This window comes from Diachasma alloeum, unplaced genomic scaffold, assembly GCF_001412515.2.
Source record: "Diachasma alloeum isolate Michigan unplaced genomic scaffold, Dall2.0 Dall_scaffold_01228, whole genome shotgun sequence".
In the NCBI taxonomy this organism is placed as follows: Eukaryota; Metazoa; Arthropoda; class Insecta; order Hymenoptera; family Braconidae; genus Diachasma; species Diachasma alloeum.
In genome coordinates this window covers 119,741-140,952 of record NW_021681337.1, presented here as the reverse complement: position 1 = coordinate 140,952, position 21,212 = coordinate 119,741, and the positions used below count along the sequence as shown (strand labels likewise).

Here is a 21,212-nt window from a genome sequence, read left to right as displayed (position 1 = left end):
TCAATCTGTTGTCTGTTGAAGAAAAACTAGTTGCTCTAGTGACTCATTTCTTTCGATTGAGCATCATCAATTGTATTTGTCAATGTACTAAATATTATTCCATTAATATTGGAATATTCAAATAACAATTTCATATACATTAATATATATAAAAAAATCAAACATCATTATAATGTAATTTTCTCACGAGTATTCTTCTGTTATTGCTCTTGAAATGACCATTCGTCGAATTTCACTTGTACCAGCTCCAATTTCATAAAGTTTAGCGTCCCTCAAAAGTCGACCACTGGGATAATCATTGATGTATCCATTTCCACCTTGAGAAGCAGAAAGGTGAAGGGGATATAGTAGGTACAATGAATCATTCAACAATTAATATCCATTTTATATACCTAGGATTTGAATAGTATCTAAAGCCACTTTGGTTGCATTTTCCGCACAATAGAGAATTACCGCAGCGCAGTCCTTCCGATTGACGTGTCCAGCATCGCAAGCTCTCGCTACAGCATATAGATAACTTCTGTTGGCGCTTAACTTTGTATACATGTCTGCGATTTTACCCTGAATCATTTGGAATTCAGCGAGTCTAGTGTTAAATTGTTTCCTAGTGTGAGCATACTCAAAAGCGAGATCGCAACAGGCTTGTAGAATTCTGAAATATATTTTTCAATCACTATTTCGACAATCATTATTTTGGGTAGAATGATGAAGAATAATCACCCGAGAGGTCCACCAGCCAGTATTAATCTTTCCAAATCTAAACCGCTGAATAAAACGTAAATGCCTTTGTCCAATTGACCAAGTATATTTTCATCTGAAATATGTTATTAAAATTGTAATCATAGTAAAATGAAAGTATGAAAGTATATCAATTATTCCCGGACCCATATACTTACTGGGCACTTTACAATTATCAAATATTAATTCGCTGGTGTTGGAGCCACGCATACCAAGTTTATCCAACTTGAGGCCACTGCTGAATCCTTCCATATCTCTTTCAATAATAAATGCTGTGATACCGTGTTGTGGCTTGGCGCTCTGTGGATTTGTTCGAGCATAAACGATAAGTACATCTGCATCAGGGCCATTGGTTATCCAAAATTTGTTACCATTAACAACATAGTAGTCATCTTTTTTTTCAGCACATAATTTCATTGATACTACGTCTGAGCCTGAACTTGCCTCGGACATTGCCAATGCTCCAATGTATTCACCACTACATAGCTAATGAGCCAAATTAAAAATCAATTGTTGAATTAAATTCTATTTTCATAATATATATAGATACAATGGATTGAAAAAAATACCTTTGGCAAGTATTTGCGTTTCTGTTTCTCCGTTCCATTTCTATGTATTTGATTGAGACATAAATTTGAGTGTGCACCATAGCTGAGAGCTATTGAGGCCGAGGCACGGCTCAATTCTTCCATTATTATTATATGATCCAGATATGAGCCATCAGTGCCACCGTAGGTCGATTGTGCTGTAATTCCATGGAAACCCATTTCGCCCAATTTTCTCCAAAATTTCTGCAAAACATTGCCATTATTATAATAGTGCTAGTGCATCAGTATGGGCTGTAAACTATTTGTCCACACATCTCACCCGCAAATCATCAAATTTATTTTGCTTGTCAATTTCAGCAGCTCTGGGTGCCAACTCTTTCTGAGCGAAATCAAAGCATATCGAACGAAGCTGCAAAACCAAATGTACATAGTTTTTATTATTACTATGTTATTATAATCTCGAGCGATATTATCTCCAATAGCGCTCACCTGCTTCTGCTCCTCAGATAACCCATAGAGATTCTCATCAATTGGATAGTATTGAGATACATTTCTAATAATATTACAGCATCGTATTTTATCAGCGTTAAGCAAGTGAGAAAGACTATTGGGCTTCAAACAAGCTCGCAATATTCTCCAACTCATGGTGTGTTAAAAAATACCTATTCCGATGCGAGCAGGGGATTAACGAATTAATTTATTCAATATCGGTCAACGACCGAACAGTAATGCAGAGAGTCACCAATACATATAGAATCAAATAATGGAACTTGTTTGCCTCCCGATCATTCTTTTTATCTTATCAAAAGAAGGTCAACTTTCCACATATGTATATCAATATCATCATTATTACACATTATTATTTGTTTCAATATTATTCATACTTATTCGCATTGATTGCAAAATAGCTTAATTATATATATATATATGATTATTCAATTTTGGTATATAAATTGATAAAAGTGTTGTTTTCAACGCGTTCTTGAAATATTTGAATTAAATAGATATTCAAAATTCAGCCTACATTATATGTGTGTGTGGTGTATGTGTACATCTTTGAAGTATGCCAATGATGTGAAGTTGCTTCGTTCAAAGAGATATATTATTTTAACCTTGATTTTGCTCTGGCCTACTATATATATTAATATAGAGCCGCGCCGTCCGCGTCACACATGTAACCCATAACATAATAATGGCAATGAGCAAGTGAAATGATGAAAATTTGTCTTAATAGTGATTGAATATCGTTATCATATAACGATATAAGAAGAGTTGTTAAAATGGGTGGCTTCAGGATGAAAGGCCTGGAAGATGTGAAAATTGAAAAATCCAATCGTATTGCTAAGCAGATTCAGGTAGGTTATGCCGCCTGTCATTGATATCGTTAATGTCCTTCATGCTATTATAATAATCACAATCATCATATTACTCATTTCTCCAGGATAAATGGAAATTGGTTCCAGCTTTTCTCAAGGGCAAGGGCTTGGTTAAACAGCACATCGATTCATTCAATTATTTTATCAATGTTGAGATAAAGAAGATTGTCAAGGCCAATCAGATTGTCCGCTGTGACAACGATTCATTATTTTATATAAAGTAAGGATAATGCAAACAATCAATGTATATATTGTGTATTCATTCATTAATGATACTACAATTATAGAGAAAATTATAATTTTCAGATATTTGAATGTATATGTCAGTTCTCCGGATATCGAGGAGGGAGCAGACATGAGCCGACCAACTACACCACATGAATGTCGTTTGAGAGATTTGACTTACTCAGCCCCAATTATTGTAGATATAGAATATCTAAGGGGACAGCAACCAATTATAAAGAATAACGTGGTTATTGGAAGGTGAGACATTGGGGCGGTTGTAATATTTGTTGTTCATTTTCTTTCATTTAAAAAAAAAAAAAAAAAAAATTTCCTCTACTTTCAGAATGCCCATAATGTTGAGAAGTTCAAATTGTGTATTGACAGACAAATCTCATTTTGAATTGGCAAAGATGAATGAATGTCCACATGATCCCGGTGGTTATTTTGTTGTTAATGGCCAGGAGAAGGTGATAATTATTCAAGAGCAAATGTTGAAGAATAGAATTATTTTGGAGCAAGACAATAAAGGCTGTGTCGTGGCATCCTGCAACAGTTCAACTCATGAGAGGAAAACAAAGACAAATGTTGTTGGTAAAGGTGGAAAATACTACATGAGACACAACATATTTCAAGATGATATACCAGTGACTATAATTTTCAAAGCAATGGGAATAGTTTCTGATCAAGAGATAATGCAGCTGATTGGTACTGAAGACGAATATATGAAGAAATTGGGATCAAGTTTAGAAGAATGCCATACACTTGAAATATTTACTCAACATCAAGCCTTGAAATATCTGAGCAATAAACGAAAGCAGAAGAGATACTTTTCATCATCAGTTAAAAGTAATGTAGCTGATGAAATGAAGGATTTATTGGCTCAGAATATTTTATCACACGTACCAGTTATGGATTTTAATTTCAAAATGAAAGCAACATATCTGGCATTGATGATACGACGTGTAATGAGAGCACAGTATGATGGAAATTTGGTTGATGATCGTGATTATTATGGTAATAAACGATTGGAATTGGCTGGCTCTCTTTTGGCTCTTATGTTTGAGGATGCATTTAAAAGATACAACTTTGAGCTCAAACAAATTGCCGATAAGAATATACCAAAAACAAAGGCTGCCCAATTTGATGTTGTTAAACACATGACAAAAGATACAATTACAAGAGGCCTTACATTTGCAATATCCTCTGGTAATTGGACAATTAAGAGATTTAAAATGGAACGTCATGGAGTAACTCAGGTATTATCAAGACTATCCTACATTTCAGCCTTGGGTATGATGACTAGAGTTAATTCCCAATTTGAAAAGACTCGCAAAGTCTCTGGTCCAAGATCCCTTCAACCATCCCAATGGGGTATGCTGTGTCCCAGTGATACACCTGAGGGAGAGGGCTGTGGTCTTGTTAAAAATTTGGCCCTTATGACTCATATAACAACAGAAGTCGAACAGGAGCCAATAATAAGATTATGCTTCAATTTGGGAGTTGAAAATGTTAATATATTGGGTGGTGAAGAGATCAATCACAAAGATGTGTATATGGTATTTTTGAATGGTAATATTCTTGGTGTGATTAACAATTATAAACGACTCGTCACTGTATTCAGAATGCTGAGAAGAAGAGGTTTAATCAATGGTTTTGTCTCAATATATACTCAGCATCAACACAAATCAATTCAAATAAGTTGTGATGGTGGCCGATTATGTAGACCCTATATCATTGTTAAAAATTGTCAGCCTCTCATACAAGATGAACATATGAAGATTCTACAGCAGGGTGTCAAATCCTTTGAGGACTTGATTCAGGAGGGCTTAATTGAATATCTCGACGTTAATGAAGAGAATGACAGTTTTATAGCATTTAATGAGTCACACATTAATCATAAAACAACTCATTTAGAAATTGAGCCATTCACATTGCTTGGAGTATGTGCTGGTCTTGTTCCATATCCTCATCACAATCAGAGTCCAAGAAATACCTATCAGTGTGCCATGGGTAAACAGGCAATGGGTACCATTGGCTATAATCAGCGAAATCGAATTGATACTCTTATGTATAATTTGGTTTATCCACAAGCACCTATGGTCAAATCACGAACAATTGAGCTGATTAATTTTGATAAACTTCCAGCTGGACAAAATGCTATTGTTGCTGTAATGTCTTACAGTGGTTATGATATTGAAGATGCATTGATATTGAATAAAGCATCTATTGATCGAGGCTACGGTAGATGCCTTGTTTACAGAAATGCCAAGACTACATTGAAGAAATATGCCAATCAAACATTTGATAAAATTATGGGCCCTCTTATCGATGCTAATACGAAAAAACCCATTTATAAACACGATATTCTTGATTCTGATGGAATTGCCATGCCAGGGGAAATGGTTGAAAATAGAAAAGTTATGGTTAACAAGTCATCACCCACTATTACCCATCAAAATCCAGTTAATCAAGTTGTTGGCCAGGGTTCAGTTGAATATCGAGAAGTACCTGTTGTTTACAAAGGACCTGTACCATCGTACATTGAAAAAGTCATGATATCATCAAATTACGCTGACGATTCTTTTCTCATTAAATTACTACTGAGACAAACACGGAGACCGGAAATAGGTGATAAATTCAGTAGTCGTCATGGACAAAAAGGTGTCACTGGCCTTATTGTTGAACAAGAAGATATGCCATTCAATGATTCTGGTATTTGTCCTGATATGATTATGAATCCACATGGCTTTCCCTCGAGAATGACTGTTGGAAAATTAATTGAACTTTTGGCTGGAAAAGCTGGCCTGATGAAAGGACAATTTCATTATGGTACAGCTTTTGGTGGCTCTAAAGTCAGTGATGTTTGTGAAGAGCTCGTTCGATATGGTTACAATTATCTTGGTAAAGATATTTTTTATTCTGGAATCACTGGTGAACCACTGCAAGCATACATTTACTCAGGCCCGGTCTACTATCAAAAACTCAAGCACATGGTTCAAGATAAAATGCACGCTCGATCTAGAGGTCCAAGAGCTGTATTAACACGTCAACCCACTGAAGGAAGATCCAAGGAAGGAGGTCTTCGTCTCGGAGAAATGGAGAGAGATTGTCTCATTGGTTATGGTGCCAGTATGATGCTTGTTGAACGATTAATGATATCGAGTGATGCCTTTGATGTTGATGTTTGCAATAAATGTGGATTGATGGCATATAGTGGTTGGTGCCATAGTTGTCGATCAAGTGGTTGTGTCTCGACAATAACAATGCCTTATGCATGTAAATTATTGTTTCAAGAACTCCAATCTATGAACATTGTCCCGAGATTGACATTGAAAAATTATTGTGATTGAATATTGTGCTATTTTCAATAATGACATATTGTAATATTGATGATACTTTGATATCATTTTCAAAATCACTTGTCTCAATTTTTATATGCCGCGTAAAAATCAATTCCCTATAACAATTCACTAGGCGAGAGAGGTAATGCTGGTGGCAGCACGTACAATCATCTCTCTCTCTCTCTCTCTCTCCATCTCTCTCCCCACACACAACACACACACACACACACACACACCACTGTCACACTCTCTCCTCCTCTCTGTCCTGTTCTGTCCTCTCAGCTCTCAACTTTCGTGTGACGAGTTCATATACTTGTTGGTCACTACCAATAACTACAAAAACAAACGCCAAAATTTTTTTGTGCTTCCTTTTCTCCCACTAATGAAAAGTTTCGAAAAAAAAAAAAAAATAATGTAGAGCCTCTTTGTTTTTATTAGTTAGTCAAATAAAAGTGCATTCGAGTGTTGTGTGTTGCGTTGTGGATCCCTTGAGAATATAATCCTCCTCCATTAAGTTTTTCCACACTTTCGCAACTGATGCGACTAATACTCGCAATAATAAAATTGTTTTCGTCTCATTGTGACAAAATAATTGTATAATTTACACTTCTCTTGGCACTAAACAAATAAATATAATTAAGAAGAACGAGACTCGGCGAAGAATCGAGTAATTTTAGTGAAGAATGAGTTCGAATAACGCCAGAGCATTGTTTGCTTGCTCCAGGTGTTTTTCAAGGCATCCTTTCGAGGAATTATCACCGGGACAGCAACTTTGTAAGGTAAAGTAATAGAGATATTTCACCTATTTCCATGTTCAAAATGTGTGCTTTTACGGCAAAAAAAAGAAACTCAATATTGGCATTTAGTGTATTTTCACATGTTCTTGTATCCAAGCGTTGTTGGTGAACCAAACCCTAGTAGTCCAATAAAAGTGAAATATTTATTGCCATATCACTACTATATTATTCTTTCAGGAATGCCGTGGCTCATTTCCCGTGGTCAAGTGTACGTACTGTCGGTCAGAGTTTCAACAGGCAATGTAAGAGTAATGTATAATTTTATTATTCATTATCAGTAAAAAGTGATAATTATTTCAATTTCTATGTCTTAATATTTTATGGAAACTAATGAATTTCAGTAAGGGTAATACATGTACCATATGTAAAAAATGTGAGCAGAATGTCAAAGCTTATGGTAAACCGTCAGCTTGTGAGTACTGCAACACTATTGCAGCATTCATTGGTAGTAAATGTCAGCGTTGTACAAATTCGGAAAAACGTTATGGCCCTCCTGTCACATGTGAGCAATGCAAGCAAAAGTGTGCCTTTGATCGACAGGATGAAGATAAAAAGGTATAAACATTGACAGTATTGACTTTTTGTTTTATTGATTGATAATTGAATTCAAATTTTGTCCATTTTATTTAAAGGTTGATGGAAAATTACTCTGCTGGTTATGCACACTGTCCTATAAGCGTGCACTAGCTAAAACGAAACAGTCTGATGCAGATAGAAGAGCTCATTTGAAATTAGCACACGAACGAGCTGCTAAACACAAAGAGCAAAAGTAATTCAACAATGGATTTTTCAATTTGTCACTTTATCTCTTAAAACGTAGCTAGCTAATGATGCATTTATACATGGAAAATTTTGCAGATTGAAAGGACACAATAAACGACCCCATCGAATTGATGTTACAAAACTACCCCCTCAACCAGATCCGACAGAAGTCAGTTGTCCAGCACCCATGAAGGTTGCTCGAATGGTGGGTGCTCATGATCCACATGATCCAAATAGCTCCGACCATGTTGTTGCTGTGACTCAACTTAAAGAGAAAATTGCACATCTCCAGAAGCAATTATCGCAAAAGGATAGTCAACTATTAACCAAGGATAGACATGTAATTGTTGATGTGTTTTTTGTTTTTTCTTCTTTTTTTTGTTTCCTCATTCTACAGTGTAATAATAATTTTCAGATAACGGAATTGAAAGCGAAAAACTTTACTGCTGAAACCGAGTTGCGTAATAAAATGAAAGCAACAGAGAAAGAGTATGAGGCTAAGGTGTCTGGAATGCAACAAAAAATTTCGGGATTATTAAAGGAAGTTGCTACATTATCAAAAAGTAATAAACGTGGTGACAGACTTGCTGCAACTAAAAGTGAAACTGGAACCAATAGCGGTAGTGGAACAGACAGTCCTGTACCTTGATGCGGTTAGTGCACAAATAAATGGTGATGCATATACCTATATATGTATATGCATAATTGAAAATTCTCATTCCAGGGTTACTGATTAGCTGTGACGAGACGTTGAATATTGAATGTCAATACTCGAATTCACATGATCCACCAAATACATATAGAAAATGCTCTCCATTCAAATTATTATTATTATTATTATTATTATTATCTATTCCATTATTTTTCTCATTACGAATAAGCAATACGACTGAACCTCATACGTTTAACCTGAAAACATTATTTTCCAAATTTCTAAAAATTGCAAAATTCCTATCAACTCTTCAATTATGTTCAATTCATTCAATATCAACGACACAATGATTAAATGAAATGAAAAAATTAAGAGGGTAATAATGAATAATGATGAAAATGATGATAAGAGTATAAGAATGATTTTTAAAAAAACAAAAAAACTGTCTCCTCATTGAATTGAAGGTGAAAATTTTCTCCTTTGATTATATCACAATGTTTGTAGCTCTACAAATCCATAAATCTATTCTTCATTCAGCAGACAATTGTAATTGTAAATTCTTACTGATTTAAGTTTCTGAACCGACATGCCCTGCGAAGATGATTACTCATTTTGGTGAATTAATTTAAAGAAATTGTGCTGATTGTGCTGACTTACGAATATGGATGTTTGATTAGATTTGCAGTGAAATCTTGTGATCATGTAAATTTATATCTCTCGACAAATACAGAAAGTATTTTCACAAGAGTTCTCTTATTCCGGTTTTCTTAAAAATTTCATCATTACTGTATTTGTTGAATTGAAAAATATAAGCGGTTCATGGTTACACTCGTTTACTGTTTAATGATTAAATTTATCCTCTTAAAGACAAAAATTGATTCAATAAAAACATGCAGAAGGTAGCAAGAAACTGTCATTTAAATATCCAACAGCCATATATTTATTCTTTATTTTTAAGAAACAAATGCTAATTGAGCATTACCTATCCAGTAGTTATAATGATAATAAATGCATAACAATTTTTTTCATCTTCCTTTCATTCACAATTTAAGTTTTCTTATATGATTAATGAAGTTCAATTCAAGAGTTGTTCAGATACGCTAGTACGTATTTTATGCTTTGCGCGGTATTTATGAGTTCAAAATTAATGTTTTTATATTACTTTTTTTTTTGTTACGTTGCTTCCTTTCCTCATTCACTACTTTTAGCTTATTTACATTATTGTTCAATTTTTCTTCTACTACCTGCACATTTTTATCCTGTTTCATTTATTCACTTTTATGTATTAATCTATTTACTTTTTCTCAAATGTTTCTATTTAATTTTTGCTTCATTGAAAGTTATTGTACAAGTATATGACAAGTCAAATATGTCTGATGCAGGCAAGGCAGCGAATCAAGGCAATTTATCATATGATCTGTGTTATAATTGCGTCACGGTAATGCTTTCGGAGCAGCGATTGCTGCAGTAAATTTTTATCAATTCTACTATGATTTCAGTCAGATGAGGTGATTAAATTTCCATTGTTGAAATTACATGAAATTTCTTCATATGTGGCCGTGTACATGAGAAAGCCCGACTTTATCGATTTCATAATGTCAATAATAATGAGAAAAAACAAGTTAATATTAAAGCTGGGATCGATAAAAATAACCCTTTTCATACAATCAGCCACATATTTAGTTTCCATTCTTAAATTCACAATATTTAATTTCTCATTGTTTGTGAGAACGCTGAATTCCAAGAGTATTTCGAGCGACTAGAAAATTGTGCAAGCATTTATCGGACATGTTTTAAAATGCATTTTTAAAAGACAAATTTCCCCAATTTTGAGCTTCTAGTCCATATATTATCTATATGTAGCAATAAATCGATGATGCATTATCCATTTGACTGTATAAATGGTCCAAAATAATTTTACACTAGAGTATTCTTTATCAACGTAATTTTTAATTTCATGCTTTTTTTTTCACTGGCTCGAGCATTCCGTACATTATGCCTCACTGCTTTACGTTGCCTGTTCTACAGAATTTTTTTGAATATTTTTAATTCAGAGGGTGCATCACCATCAAATTCAATTGATTCAAGCCAAAAGACTAACAATGCCAAATAGAAATAAATATTCTTCTTAGTTGATGCTTTCCATTTAATAATATCCGGAAGAGATCCTCTGTATTGCATTTGCACCGTAATTACAATTCATATAACACTACATGTAACGTATGAGCTGAACAGTAGTGTAACTAATATCAGTCTGCGCCTTCAATTTTTTTTTCTGTTTTTTTTTTCTTTTTTTTTCACCCTGAATATAATCATAGAGCAGCGATTCTGATTCTTCTTCATCATATATGAGTACTAATATTCAATCAACTTTGATTCTTCTATTTATTGAACCGCCTATCCATGAAAATATTCATAATAATAAGTATCGGATTTGCAGCAGGCTGCCTCCGCATTAATACAATCTCAGATAGTCATAGGAATATCGTGATTTTTTTTCTTATTATAGTTGATGAAAATTAGCGATCAACATAAATAAAGTAATGAACCGTAATGATGATGAAATGGAAGTCTTTTCCCATAAAAATGAGATAAGGAAAAGTTCACTGCTAAAAATACTGTTTGGTCTTCCTTGCTGGACAATTATCCCCCTAATCCCGCTTTATCAAGAGCAATGAATAATTATACAGTAATAAACATAATAATCACACCGTAGTTTACTGATCTCTTTGCACAAATAAATATTATAATTATCGTCGATTTACCCTATGCTCTGATTGCCCCCTTTCTTTCTATCCTAAATATTAAAAAAAAAGAAAAAAAAGTTGAATAAGATAGCATAATTTCATCTTTGAAAGAATATAAGCCTGCGAAGGTAGCCTACCGCTTGGCCAATCGACGATATAAATTTTTATCTGTTTAATATTGTTTCACCTAATCGAATAATCATTATATTATTAATAATATATACAGGTACAGGTCTCGTATAGTTGCAGTCTGGGTGTCGACATTGATTACAATCCCATATTTTTCCCATTTTCTTGAAATTTCGTTTCTATATCATTATATTACAAGAGATTACTGTCATTCACCACATTATTTGACGGATGTCGACACTTGCCGTCATTTGAATCAAAAACGTTTTCTTTTTTTTTCTGTCTCCTCTTCTCGTCTCTTTCCATCCCTCGTGATATACTTCGGAGAGAGGAATCGAATAGTCTCTCATTTAGCATGAGTTTGAAATGGAAAATTTTGTACCTTTGGAAATGAAAATCTTTTGAGAAAGTATTGGTGTTTCATTAGAGGTACACTTAATCAGCCTTATTTAACGTCTCTGTTAGGTGCACTCGATAATGTGTGGCTGGGAGGTTTCTATTACAGTCGGTCTCCCCACAGGATTCTCCAAGTTGTGCAAGGATGTAGGGTGTGAATTAACGGCGTTGTGTCTCTCATAACTCTCTATTTTATCAAGTTCACATTCTTTCTGCATATTACCTAGAAAATCCATCAAATTGAAAATTACAAATATATGCTAATATGACTTTTCAATTGACAATATAACAAAGAGTAGCCGACGAATTGAAACTTACCTACATTCATCTCCAAATTATGAAGGGCTGTTGAATGTGATCCATTTCTTCTGTCATAGTTTTCCATCGTTTCAAGTTCACACTCTTTTGACATATTAGCTATTGAAAACAACAATAAAAAAGGCAAGTGAGCCAAGTGAGTGTGAAAATATAATCCTCATGAAGGCAAAAATGGATGGTAAAATTCATACGATCCCTTACCAACACTAATTTCATGACTGTACTCATAGTAGGTTGGTGAGCCAACAGCAGCAGCAAGGGCAAGTTCATCTTCAATATTATTTGGCCTGCAACTTGTTGTCTTCCAGTGCGTTCTCAGTCCACTTGCACTGATATACTTCTTATCACAACCTTGACAGGTGTAGGGCCTCTCATTCGTATGTAGCCGTTTATGCAATTTGAGATGCACAAATTGCGTGAATTTAGCAGGACAAAGATCACATGCATAGGGTTTTTGTCCCGAATGTAGACGAAGATGTGTTTTCAAATTCGATGTTGAACTGAATCGCTTTTTACAAATTTCACATTGATGCGGTTTCTCCCCTAGTAAAATGGCATAAATAGTAATTATATGGAAAATAAAGGTTGAGAAAATGGCTAATCGAGTGATACAAAAAAAAAAAAATCAATAAATAAATAAACATAAAATTACCTGTATGTACAAGATGATGCTTTTGAAGATGTGCAAGTTGAGTGAAACTTTTTGTACAAACATTGCATTTAAAGGGTCTTTCACCCGAGTGAGTACGTAAATGTACTTTGAGATTGGATAATTGGCCAAATGTTTTGCAGCATACATTACACTCGTAGTGCATTTTTCCATCCTTCTTTTTGAGCGGATACGGTAAAGATCTATAGCCCCTTGAGCCCTGGGAATTTGGACTGAGTGAGCCACTTTGAGAACAGCCATGATCATCCGGTGACAGTGAACTTGCTGGGGAATATCTATTTGTTGAATTCGGATGGATGCTCAAAGAATGATGATGATGACTGAGGTGAAGATTCCGTGTACCACTGATAATAGTGGAATGATTATCATCAATTTGCATTGTCGAAGAAGTTGGAAGTTGATGGCCGTTGGTTTCATGTCTTCTATTATCATTTCTCTCGTAGACGCTCGTGACACTGGCCGAGGGTGTTGGTGAATATGGAGCGCAATTGATTGTGAGTGGTGCAATATGTTGATGCAAATTAGCATTTTGATGATAAATATTGTAGGGATAAGCGGAGGGAGAATTAAGGGGCGATATTGATGTAACACTTGGTGGTGTATTGGCTGAATTCAACTGATAACTTGTGCTTGATTCAATATGCGCTGATGAGCATGCACTGTGTTGTTGTTGTTGTTGTTGTTGTTGTTGTTGTGAGTACATGATTGTCGAAGCTGTTGATTGTTGTTCTTCGTCTGCTTCTGTTGAGGCCACCGTCAATGATGATACATTTGTTGAAGTTGTTGTAGTTGTAGGTGAGGGACTTTGAGTTTTTCTTGATTTACAAATATTTATCGTCGATGGATGAAGGCCACTGGTGGTTGATGTCAGAACTGTACTTGAATGAATCGAGTCCCCATTTTCATTTGGTGAATGAACCAATTGATTAGTTAAATTACAGGAATGGCCAATGCCACCTGTACTCGAATGAAGATTACCACCGGGGCTCTGAATCATCGATACATTGTTTGTTGAACTATTGGCACTACTGCAGCTATCAACTTGCATTGGTAAATTTGAACTTGAATCTGGACTACAGGGAAGAATATTTCCATATCTGTGAGATTTCTTGTAAGAATACGCCATTTCCGTGGGACTAGAGGGTGGTGGGCTAATCGAATCTATATGACTTCTATTATGATGATGACTCTCGCCAGAACCACTGTGAGCATAATTATTATTATTGCTCGTATTATTATTACTATCTGTATTATGTCGCAAAAGTATGTTTTCTAATATGGAACTATTTGGACTTGTTACATAAGGCGGCCGTGTAGCTGCCGTCGTCGTATTCGTCGTCGTTGATATTGTATTATTACTATTATTATTATTATTATTATTATTATTATTACTACTACTATTACTATTATTATTAATAATATTATTATTATTGTTGTTGTTGTTGTTGTTGTTGTTGTTATTAGTATGTGTTTGGATTGGATTAATTTTCACTTCAGATTCATAAAAAACTTTTGGTCTTTCACTCTCATCATCCGTTGAACTCAATATTATAGCTACTTTCTGCGGTAGATCAGGCGTTAATGTCCTATTAGCCATTTCTTCCTTGATATCCATACTTTTGTTATTCGATTGGAAATTATTGTACGTCTTATTTATTTTTATTTTCACTTTTCTGTATTCATTTTTCACCAATGCACTGTCTGGTTTTGTCATTTCCGTTGTCGCGTTTGATGTGCGCGTATTTTTACTAAAGTCAAGGACATAATTATTTTCCGAATCGGATTCGCTGCTCTCCTCTGGTGGTGTTAAAATTTCATCGTGGTATCCATTTGAATGGTAACCCTCATCCGATCTAACGGAGCCTTCTGTTGGCGTCAATTGACATCGCCTCTCATAAATTGGTGAATCTTTTGAGGGTAAAACAATTTCTCCCGATGATGGAATTTCGCTCGGCAAACTGGATTGCTGCACCTGATTTGCAAATAAAAATCAATAATAATGATTTATGTCGGTGTGTGTGTTTTTTTTCTTTTCAATTTTATTTTTCCGAAAAATTGTGATAATATCAAATACCTGTTGTCGTATTCTCTGCAACATCAATTCACCGGTTAAAGGGTAATTGAGCCTTTCCGCAAATTCACGACAGTACCAGACCAGAAGCTCTTGATTGGGGAGTATAGGCTTGATGGTGTAAAAATAAATGTTCATCTGAAAGATAATAACGAATTTGATTTTATTACAGTAATTATCAACATAATTAGTGAATATGTGATATCTTTCCTACCTTATATTGGCACGCAATGAGATTTTGCGATTCCGATGAATATGCCGGATTAACGTATCGCATCCAATTGGATTTTTGTATATCGTAGCCATCAATGAAATAGTACAATTCATTATTTTTGTAAACCTGCAAAGATGATGGGTCCACCAATGAATTTTTATGTCACAATTTTAGTTCTATATGAATATACAATAATTCATGGCATATCCATGGCAGATCCTCACCCTCCAGAAGTACTTCCGATTCGTTACATTAGCGGGTACAGAATCCTTAGTGTAAACTTGTCCTACGAGAGGCCCAAAGCGAGTACCTTTAGGAATGTAACTAGTACTCCAAACCCCCAAAGCCTAAGTTAAAGGAGATATGAAAATATTTGTATTTTATTTATAATAGTGGACGTTATACGAAAACGTTATTTGTCAGATTTCGGTTCAAATATATGTATAGCCGGAAAACCAACATCAGTAATAAAAAAAATATTCACGTACAGGATCAAGCGCCTGAGATGGCTTGAGGACGAGATTCCTAGGTAAGGAAGCCTCAGCCCTATTGGTGTCATTTGATGAAGTTGATACATCTGGTACCAAGTAGACCGCATGCTGGTCGAACTCTTCTTCCCGTAGGACTGTGTGATCCCATTCACCCGTCTCCATTTCTTCTTCAGTGTCCTGTGATGAAATGATCAAAATGCAAAAAATCCATCGATAAATCATTTTTTTTCTTCTACAAAAATGTAAAAAAAAATGAAATAATTTTGAAAATCAATTATATTCAGTTGATTGGATGAAATCAAAAAATGCAAAAGTGCAAATTTCGTCTTGACCCTCTATGTATATATAGGTATATTACATGCTTTAACAGTATACGAAAGTGAAACCCGTCCACGCATTGATCGACTGCAAATGGGGGAGGGAGAATGCAAGGGGGTGCAAGGAAGCCAGGAGACCGGGGGGGGGGAGTTAAAAGCGAAGGTTTAAACTTCAAATTCAATTTTCCAATGAGCTACTGCTAATAAAAATATTCCTCTCTAAAATATATTAAAAAAAAAAAAAAATTTAATCATCTCTTACATACTTATTATTGCACTCTGATGAAAATTTCGCTTTTTAAAAGTTGTACAGCAATGCCCCCTTGATTTATCTCCCTCTTATCACTATTTTTTATTATCTCACTCTTTGTCATGTATTTATGTAATTCTCGAGTTTTTCAGGGAAATTGTGACAATCATTTTTATAGAGCTCAGTCCCGAAGTTATATGATAAATAAATATAATGTGCCGAACTATTTGGAAATATGCTGTTCGAGATTCACTATTTTCTTTCAACATTTACGTATTTATATGCGGATGTCCGAAGGATAGATGGTTGCTCCAAACTTTCCTAGAGATAATTGTTTCTTAGCATTGGTTCACAAGTTTTTAAGAGTCCTTATCGATTATCAAGACATTGGGGACCCAATGAAGACTAGGGAAATACGTTTTATTTTTCAGCTCTATGTATTCCTTTTTACACTTGTTTTTCTATTTTTTTTACACTCTTCATCTCATCAGTCTGATTCACTTTCGATGTTTAATCGATGAAGAAAAAAGGTCGTGCCATTGTTTGTCCGAGACGTTGTTCTACAAGTTGGTTTAGATTATGACGATTAAAATAGTGATCATTATTATTGGTTTGTTATAATTTTTATTTATGTCATTGTTATTTTTATCGTGAATAATTTCATGTGTGGGTGTTGCCGTTGCGAATGCGAATTTTTTTTACTGAGTACATTGAACGAGGAAAACATTCATCCAAGATTTTTTGAGTTCCCTTTCTCTTTTTCTCTCGCGCATGTCCTTCGTACATTGATGTACACAAATACACTGCAACTGAGTAACAAAAAATGGTCCGACCGAAATGTCACAACTTAAAACTTTGAAATTTGGTTGTTTTTTTTTCTCCCGCAAATTCGTTTTTTTCTCGCATCCCCATATTTTATTAAATAATTAGCAATATTATTGTCACGCTACCAGTTCAATAAATAAATCTTATTAGCTACACGAGATTGTAATTTTTTTGAAAGAAATAAAAATAAAAATAAAAATAAAAGAATTACACAGAAGTGATGGATTTTTAAAACGCAATTTTATAAATTATTTCACTCGTTCTCTGATGAAATAAATATCTCGATGCCCGGGTGGTTCGATGAGAGGAGGGTTCGCGGGATGGCACAGTGTAAAACTCGGGTAGACCTGACCTAGCCCAACACGAGTCAGCTTGGCTCGACTACGTTGGTATTGGCCTGGTGGCGGCAGCATCGGATAACACGACACGCGTGTAAAGGTGGTGCATTTCTCTGCGCTGCGCTGCGCTTTCGATCGACCCGCTGCCAACGGCACCCTCCCATCCCACCCTTAACTGAGAGCTTGCTTCCACCCACCCACTCACTCACTCTATCCATATCCTTTCAGCTGCTCCTTGCAATTCGTCTACTTTATCTCTTCCTTCTTTTTTTTCTTTCAACTTTTCCTGTGGTTTTCATTTTTCCCCTCAATTGTTTATCCATCAATATACATCAATAATTTTCCGTAAACCGATATGTATGTAATTATCTCACCATCGTAATTATAAAATACATCAAATAATCATAATAATTGGTAGCTATATTGAATTAGTGCAATTTATACGTTATGGGAATGACGATAGTGATATTCACATCTTACTGTTCCTGTAATCCGCAGCAATCAAATATATAGTGACGCACTATTGTCGTGTATTTAGTATAAACAAATAGAAGATCAACATTGGCTATCTCGGTTGATGAACAAACCTGCGGTGAAGAATTTTCACGTGAATCGGCGACGACTACTAACCCAGATACGTTCACCATAGGTCATTGATCTTTTGCTGCCTTCTCAAAGTCATGGCTCTCTGCTGATTACGTATTAAAGTACTATTCTGTCAATTACTGTCGTTATCACGATTATAGCAGAATTATTTTTTTACAAACTTATTAGCAGTTGGAAAAAAATCAGAGAAATGGCAATGTTTCCTTTGGTTTTGTTTAAAGATCAGTTGCAAAATTTATCTATGGTCCTTATGATGACAAAAAAAATAAAGAAAAGAAATGTGGATCTAGTTTTGTGTATTCAGTAATTGGAAACATAGAACGTTTATGTGCCGAACCGGAAAGGAACAGCAAGCAAGTGAATTAGCAGAGGCAAATTCGCGATCCTTCTTTCTCCGTTCCTCCTCTCTTCTACCGGTTGTGGATTCGAAAGAAGCAGGTCTCTGCCGGTCATTGTCCTACATTTCGGTCTCTACCGAGTCTTACCGAGTCTTAGTTCTTAGTTCGTGAATTAGCGACAAAGTCTCCTTATGTCATTATTACTGATTAATTTTCATTCATTCAATTTCATGTATATATTCTGCCAATTTTCCGCACAAAGGCATTTACACTTGGAAATTTTTTCAACATTTACCATTTCGTCTATCAGGCCTTACTTCAAAAATTGAGGAAATTATACATCTGAGATGTTTCGAAATTCCGAGGTCTCATCCCTCAGCCATGAGAATGACTGTGATAATAATAAAAGACGATAAAAAATATTGTATCGTTACTTGAAGCTATTTTTCGGCTTCATTCTTATGTAGGTATTTGGTTTGTCATGTTTTTCTCCTTTTATCGGAAATTAAACTATACAATTGAGTTGCATACGCGTGGCATATCTATGGCTGCATATAACGCAAACCGTTATACCGCCAAGAATCCCGTTTGAAGCCAACCAATCGGAGGGGAAAGGAAAGCTGAAGGGGCAACAAGCATACGTTTCAACTCGATTGTATTAGTATATGGTCCCGGCCAAAAGTAAAACCGAATTCATTTTCGGTTTCGTAAGACCGCAAACTCACCACAGATCATCCAAATATTCATCTAACAATTATATGGGCAAATTTTTAATGTTGCCATGTCCTGGGATTTGAGAGTAGAAGAAAAAAACGGAATAATTCGGTGGTTTGTATGAGCTACAACGAAATTGATTTACCCTTGTTAAGAATAGTGTGAATTTAATCAATGTTCAAGGCATCACAGGATATAGCGCGTTCCGCGAGAATGAGTTTGTTGAACTCGCTTGTTCTCAACCCTTAGTTTCTTGTATATAATCGCCAATACCGATATATTATGTGTTAAAAATAAAGCGAGATGACTTTGGAACTGTCATTTTTATTTGTTATACAAGCGATTTGAATTTTAAACGCATTATGTCAATTTCCAAATGTATTTAAGTAGTTTTAGTCAACGACAAGTCGTGCCAATTATAGAGCCTAAACTCTTTTTTAGAATCCATTGAAATGAATGAGCTAAATGCCAAAACGTCGCTATATTATTTTACTATTTGATAGGGTCTTTGAACTCTCGACTCTCCGGCTCTGCATAACCCATTTTGTAATAGCCCACTTTGTTTAACCAGCACGGACCCACATACCAACAGTTCATTCTCCTTTTTCTCATGGATATAGTTCCCCATTATACCAACGGTAAATTATAATTGTCTCATTGATGGATCCTCTTTTGTCATTTATTTTTGAAAAATATAAAAACTTCCCATGTGTACGGACATTTATGCAAGTATAAACTGTATATTTCAAGTAGGAAGGAGAATTTTTACCGGTTGAGTTACCTCCTAGTGCATAGAATCAATAACACACTTTCTAACCTACTTAAAATCACTGCTTTGCCATTTTTCTTTCTCTTATACCCTCCTTCTCTCTCAGTGAAAAATTCTTCAAATCCAAAATATGAACTTCCATTTACCTCTTAATTGTTATTTTCAATATTAACTCGTGAATGATTAACGGGAATTCATAAATCCTTGATATTTCATAATGATTTCAATTGAATTTTTCAGGCTATATAGTTTATCAAAATAATTTTTAATTTTTAGAAAACAACATCAAAGTATGTAAATGGTTGTGAAAGAGATTGAATAATCATTCGTTGCTTCCGCGTTCTGCAGTAACGCTCAGAGACTTCAATGTCAATGCCAAAGTCGCCCTTTCACCTTATATAATCCATGTATACAAGTGCACTCGTACTGCTAGACTGAAATTTCATACGTACAACTCGTATTCAAATGCAACAATTTATTTACATAAATGTTTTTTCTCACGACAGACTCGATTTTTTTTCATATTCACCATTAAAAAAAAAAAAAAAATTTGTCGATAATTTCTTTATGCTAAGTGAGGTGAGCAAAATTTGATGAGATTGTAGGAAGGAAAAAAAAATTTCTATAAATTGTATGTAATGGTAAAGTAATGAACGACCCTCAATGGACAAGGTTGTGCTCATGAGTGTATTGAGTATATGAGCAGAGAAGGTGCCGGCGGAGAGGGAATATCATGGCTGACGGCTGGCCGTGACTTTACTCAATTCTTAGGGAGGCGGCCCTCGCGGCGCGGCGCGGCGCAACGCGGCAATGTAGAACGGTCATTGACCCGTTGGTCAATGGTTGGTCGGTCGGTCGCGTTCTATGTACTAATCACTACTTTTGCAATATCACCAATATGAGATGATAATTACTTGGCATCTTAAAAATTGATTTTTCTACTGTTTACGGACTTGCTCATATTCTTATCATTATTATATTTATCAGTACTCCCTCGTCAATTTTCATCTCATATAATTCAAGAAAAAAATAAATTGTAAAGATTCTTAGTGACGCCAAAATTACAGAATATGCGAGTGCCTAAATGACAAAAGTATTGAACATCGAGAATTGACGGTCATCATTACGGTAGCTCGTAATACTTTACGGTTTGCCTGTGTATATGTATATATATGAAACTCGTGCTGCACAGGCTTGGGTGTTAGCAGCGAGCCAGCATCACTCATAGGTTTCCGTAGTGTTCGCATGCTGGAATAGCCAGCCACCTTAGCCAGTCCTCCTGACAGTTTGCGGTACTTTTGCACTATCACTATGAGTATACATACTCTATCGAATCTAGGTCTAGCAGCTATATCTATATACTACTGCAGCTGCACATTATTAAAGTATATAATGCAGTTTTGATTAATTTTAATGGTAAAAATTTGATAAATTCAAGTAAATAAATAAGCTCTTCTATGACATTTCCCTTGTCGTCTATAGTATACAAAGTAAGTTGCGTACGTTGGGTATGATTTCAATTGGTATCATGCAGAGGTGCAATGACCGCTCCAATAAAATGACCCCCTCCCCCCCCCCCC

General features: G+C 35.1%; 4 protein-coding genes across 4 annotated transcripts; 2 read left to right on the top strand and 2 right to left on the bottom strand.

The window, feature by feature from the left end:
• Positions 1 to 34: 34 nt before the first annotated feature.
• Positions 35 to 2,053, bottom strand: LOC107046191 (isovaleryl-CoA dehydrogenase, mitochondrial). Its single transcript, XM_015268736.2, has 7 exons — positions 1,776 to 2,053; positions 1,606 to 1,695; positions 1,308 to 1,529; positions 897 to 1,224; positions 721 to 814; positions 393 to 652; positions 35 to 317 (listed from the first exon to the last, which is right to left on the bottom strand). The coding sequence occupies exons 1-7, from the start codon at positions 1,929 to 1,931 to the stop codon at positions 184 to 186; spliced, it is 1,284 nt and encodes a 427-aa protein (XP_015124222.1). The 5' UTR covers positions 1,932 to 2,053; the 3' UTR covers positions 35 to 183.
• A 378-nt stretch (positions 2,054 to 2,431) lies between these two features.
• On the top strand, positions 2,432 to 6,362 carry LOC107046218 (DNA-directed RNA polymerase III subunit RPC2). The gene is made up of 4 exons (XM_015268780.1): positions 2,432 to 2,641; positions 2,728 to 2,882; positions 2,969 to 3,145; positions 3,231 to 6,362. The coding sequence occupies exons 1-4, from the start codon at positions 2,567 to 2,569 to the stop codon at positions 6,235 to 6,237; spliced, it is 3,414 nt and encodes a 1,137-aa protein (XP_015124266.1). The 5' UTR covers positions 2,432 to 2,566; the 3' UTR covers positions 6,238 to 6,362.
• Positions 6,363 to 6,480: 118 nt separating this feature from the next.
• Positions 6,481 to 8,778, top strand: LOC107046219 (protein FAM76A). The gene is made up of 7 exons (XM_015268781.2): positions 6,481 to 7,007; positions 7,203 to 7,267; positions 7,367 to 7,580; positions 7,658 to 7,794; positions 7,884 to 8,127; positions 8,203 to 8,440; positions 8,512 to 8,778. Exons 1-6 carry the CDS (start codon positions 6,912 to 6,914, stop codon positions 8,434 to 8,436), a joined length of 990 nt encoding a protein of 329 aa, XP_015124267.1. The 5' UTR covers positions 6,481 to 6,911; the 3' UTR covers positions 8,437 to 8,440; positions 8,512 to 8,778.
• An 823-nt stretch (positions 8,779 to 9,601) lies between these two features.
• On the bottom strand, positions 9,602 to 16,323 carry LOC107046217 (GATA zinc finger domain-containing protein 7). Its single transcript, XM_015268779.1, has 10 exons — positions 16,059 to 16,323; positions 15,473 to 15,652; positions 15,209 to 15,331; positions 14,985 to 15,110; positions 14,774 to 14,908; positions 14,187 to 14,671; positions 12,682 to 14,036; positions 12,231 to 12,572; positions 12,030 to 12,128; positions 9,602 to 11,934 (listed from the first exon to the last, which is right to left on the bottom strand). The coding sequence occupies exons 2-10, from the start codon at positions 15,635 to 15,637 to the stop codon at positions 11,777 to 11,779; spliced, it is 2,988 nt and encodes a 995-aa protein (XP_015124265.1). The 5' UTR covers positions 15,638 to 15,652; positions 16,059 to 16,323; the 3' UTR covers positions 9,602 to 11,776.
• Between the last annotated feature and the right edge of the window lie 4,889 nt (positions 16,324 to 21,212).

Coding starts and splice junctions, on each gene's coding strand:
- LOC107046191 (XM_015268736.2), bottom strand. CDS start 1,931: ATGAGTTGGAGAATATTGCGAGCTTGTTTGAAGCCCAATAGTCTTTCT. Junction 815..896: donor TGATAATTGTAAAGTGCCCA/GTAAGTATATGG, acceptor AACATATTTCAG/ATGAAAATATACTTGGTCAA. Junction 318..392: donor AGATACTATTCAAATCCTAG/GTATATAAAATG, acceptor CTGCTTCTCAAG/GTGGAAATGGATACATCAAT.
- LOC107046218 (XM_015268780.1), top strand. CDS start 2,567: ATGGGTGGCTTCAGGATGAAAGGCCTGGAAGATGTGAAAATTGAAAAA. Junction 2,642..2,727: donor GTATTGCTAAGCAGATTCAG/GTAGGTTATGCC, acceptor TCATTTCTCCAG/GATAAATGGAAATTGGTTCC. Junction 3,146..3,230: donor AATAACGTGGTTATTGGAAG/GTGAGACATTGG, acceptor CTCTACTTTCAG/AATGCCCATAATGTTGAGAA.
- LOC107046219 (XM_015268781.2), top strand. CDS start 6,912: ATGAGTTCGAATAACGCCAGAGCATTGTTTGCTTGCTCCAGGTGTTTT. Junction 7,581..7,657: donor GACAGGATGAAGATAAAAAG/GTATAAACATTG, acceptor TTTTATTTAAAG/GTTGATGGAAAATTACTCTG. Junction 8,128..8,202: donor TATTAACCAAGGATAGACAT/GTAATTGTTGAT, acceptor AATAATTTTCAG/ATAACGGAATTGAAAGCGAA.
- LOC107046217 (XM_015268779.1), bottom strand. CDS start 15,637: ATGGAGACGGGTGAATGGGATCACACAGTCCTACGGGAAGAAGAGTTC. Junction 15,332..15,472: donor CATCTCAGGCGCTTGATCCT/GTACGTGAATAT, acceptor CCTTTAACTTAG/GCTTTGGGGGTTTGGAGTAC. Junction 14,672..14,773: donor TGCAGAGAATACGACAACAG/GTATTTGATATT, acceptor TTTGCAAATCAG/GTGCAGCAATCCAGTTTGCC.